Raw genomic sequence first — 2,233 nt, 5'->3', positions numbered from 1 at the left:
GCACTAGTATAAATTATGCATGGAGTGACTTAGAGATGGTGATGGTTAGACGTTGACCAAAGGCTTGAAAATATGACTCGGACTTTGGAGAAAAAAATCAGGCAAGCGATGAACATACAGCTGCAATATATATTTGATTTTTTTTCCTACACTTCATGTGTCAACATGTACAATCCTTGTTACACGCAGATGATGTACAATCCTTGTTACACGCAGATGATGATTTTGGAGAGAGAAAAATCAGGCAAGTGATGGATATACAACTCCTTTTCGCAAAAAAAAAAAAAAATTGAATATACAACTCCAATATATATTTGATTTTTTTTCTGCACTCCAATATATATACGCAGATGATGAATCTAGTGCTAGTCTAAATACAATTCTATATGGCGCTGAGCTGCTTTACGTTGATAGGGAAGATGAAGGGCGCGGACCCGTCGAAGGCGGTGGCGGTGAGCATCCTCGCGGTGGCCTCCGTGGGGTGGTAGAAGTCCCAGAAAACGTGGTCGAAGCGGTTGGCGCAGTAGCTGCTGAGCGGGGTGCAGGCGATCTTGGCGTTCATGTCCCCCAAGCCGCAGCACGCCGCCTTGGCCTCGACGAACCCGTACTCCGCCGGCTGGTTGATGTACCGGAGCAGCGCGGCAGAGGAGTCGAAGAGCGCGTAGTGCAGGTCCGGATGCTGCGTGGCCATGCCGCTCAGCACGCCCTCGGCCGCCTTGTTGTACTGCACGGCCATGGCGTTGGCCACGGCGCTGCAGACCTTGGCGGAGCTCATCTCCCGCAGCGACGGGGTGCATCCCACGGGCCCCGTGCCGAGGAACAGCACCTTGCGTGCGCCGAGGTTGTAGAGGCTCTGCAGCTGGCCCGAGAGGGACTGGATGAGCGTGTCGACGTACTGCTGCTGCTGGGAGGGTGTGGCGGCGGCGTTGGCCCTGGCGTAGTGGATGATGTCGTTGCTGCCGATGGTGATGGCGAAGATGGACTTGGCCAGGTGGGTTGTGGCCTGGGTCTGGCCAAGGCTGCGCGCCAGGGACGCGTACACGCCGGAGTAGTACTCGATCTGCTTGTCGAAGGTGATGCACAGTTCCGTGTTTGTGCCGTTGGAGACCCCTGCGCCGCCGGAAGCGAAGCTGACGCCGTTGACGTAGTTGGCGTTGCTGCTTGAGGACAAGGCCAGGTACGGTGGCGAGGTCGCCAGCCCGAGCTTGTCAGCTGCATGCAGACATGTATATGAGTGAGTATATCAATCACAAACTCACAATCTGCAAAGTTTACGTGTTGAAAGTTATCCTTCAACCGTTCAACGTCAAGGTCGGAGAACACCAGTCGCTTTTCTCCCGATTGGAATCGTGAGAACGTACATTACACGTCGATCATTATGCATAGCAACAAATTTGACTCAAATGTGGCTGAACTCACCAATATTGCTAACTTGGGGCGAAAGACATGGCCAAGACAACTACGTCTACAAAAATATATGCAAAACTGAAAATATATACTTTCTTATGGCCGCCAAATCTGCACGTAGGTTGCCAAGTCATATATAGTTGCTACAACTTGGATATAGTAGTGAAAAGTCGTACACTTTGTCAAGTTAAATTAAAAAAGTTGGGGCTGAAGAATAGGAACATAGCTGGGATAGGTGTTGATTACACTTTCTCTGTTTGTAGCAGAGGATATATCTGATTGACACTGTGAACGTGTTATCTAATTTATATTTAACTAAGTAACAAACCTAGGTTGGGCCGTACAAAGTACAAACTAGTAGCGACAGGCAAGAAAATGCTGTTGATTGGTATTCGATGGAGTGAAATGAGCAGGCAACTCACCTAGGAAGTCGGCGGAGTTCTTGCCGTTGCTGAAGCGGCCGGTGGCCACCCCGCCCGGGTAGTCCATGCCGTTGTGCGAGAAATCCGCCTTGAGCACCGTCAGCAGGTGGTTGTTGTTTCCGACGTCGGCCAGCGAGTCGCCGAACACGTACACTGCCGGCACGGACGCTGCCGTTGCCACGGCCATGAAAGCCATGATGACCAGGCTACAAGAAGCGACTACACTGGCACCAGCCATTAATTGCTGGCTAGCTGAGATCGACAAACAACTGTTGCTTCGAGCAGCTAGAGGCCTAGAGCGGTGTGTGTTCTGCACTCGCACTACTTCTCACACTAGACAATGAGTTGAGTTCAGGAGGTTTGGCTGACGGCAATTTATAGGCCGCACGGGGTCGAGTGGAAGC

General features: G+C 51.4%; 1 protein-coding gene across 1 annotated transcript; it reads right to left on the bottom strand.

Moving 5' to 3' along the window:
- Positions 1-382: 382 nt before the first annotated feature.
- Positions 383-2,025, bottom strand: LOC123115162 (GDSL esterase/lipase At5g55050-like). Its single transcript, XM_044536401.1, has 2 exons — positions 1,830-2,025; positions 383-1,212 (listed from the first exon to the last, which is right to left on the bottom strand). Exons 1-2 carry the CDS (start codon positions 2,023-2,025, stop codon positions 383-385), a joined length of 1,026 nt encoding a protein of 341 aa, XP_044392336.1.
- Between the last annotated feature and the right edge of the window lie 208 nt (positions 2,026-2,233).

Source organism: Triticum aestivum, chromosome 5B, assembly GCF_018294505.1.
Source record: "Triticum aestivum cultivar Chinese Spring chromosome 5B, IWGSC CS RefSeq v2.1, whole genome shotgun sequence".
NCBI lineage: Eukaryota > Viridiplantae > Streptophyta > Magnoliopsida > Poales > Poaceae > Triticum > Triticum aestivum.
Note: the sequence above shows the minus strand (reverse complement) of the source record. Positions and strands in the feature narration are given on the sequence as shown.

Bases quoted from the DNA above. Each gene is read 5' to 3' on its own strand.
- LOC123115162 (XM_044536401.1), bottom strand. From the start codon at position 2,025: ATGGCTTTCATGGCCGTGGCAACGGCAGCGTCCGTGCCGGCAGTGTAC. The intron at 1,213-1,829 runs GTGAGTTGCCTG...GTCTGCATGCAG, and splicing joins GAACTCCGCCGACTTCCTAG to CTGACAAGCTCGGGCTGGCG.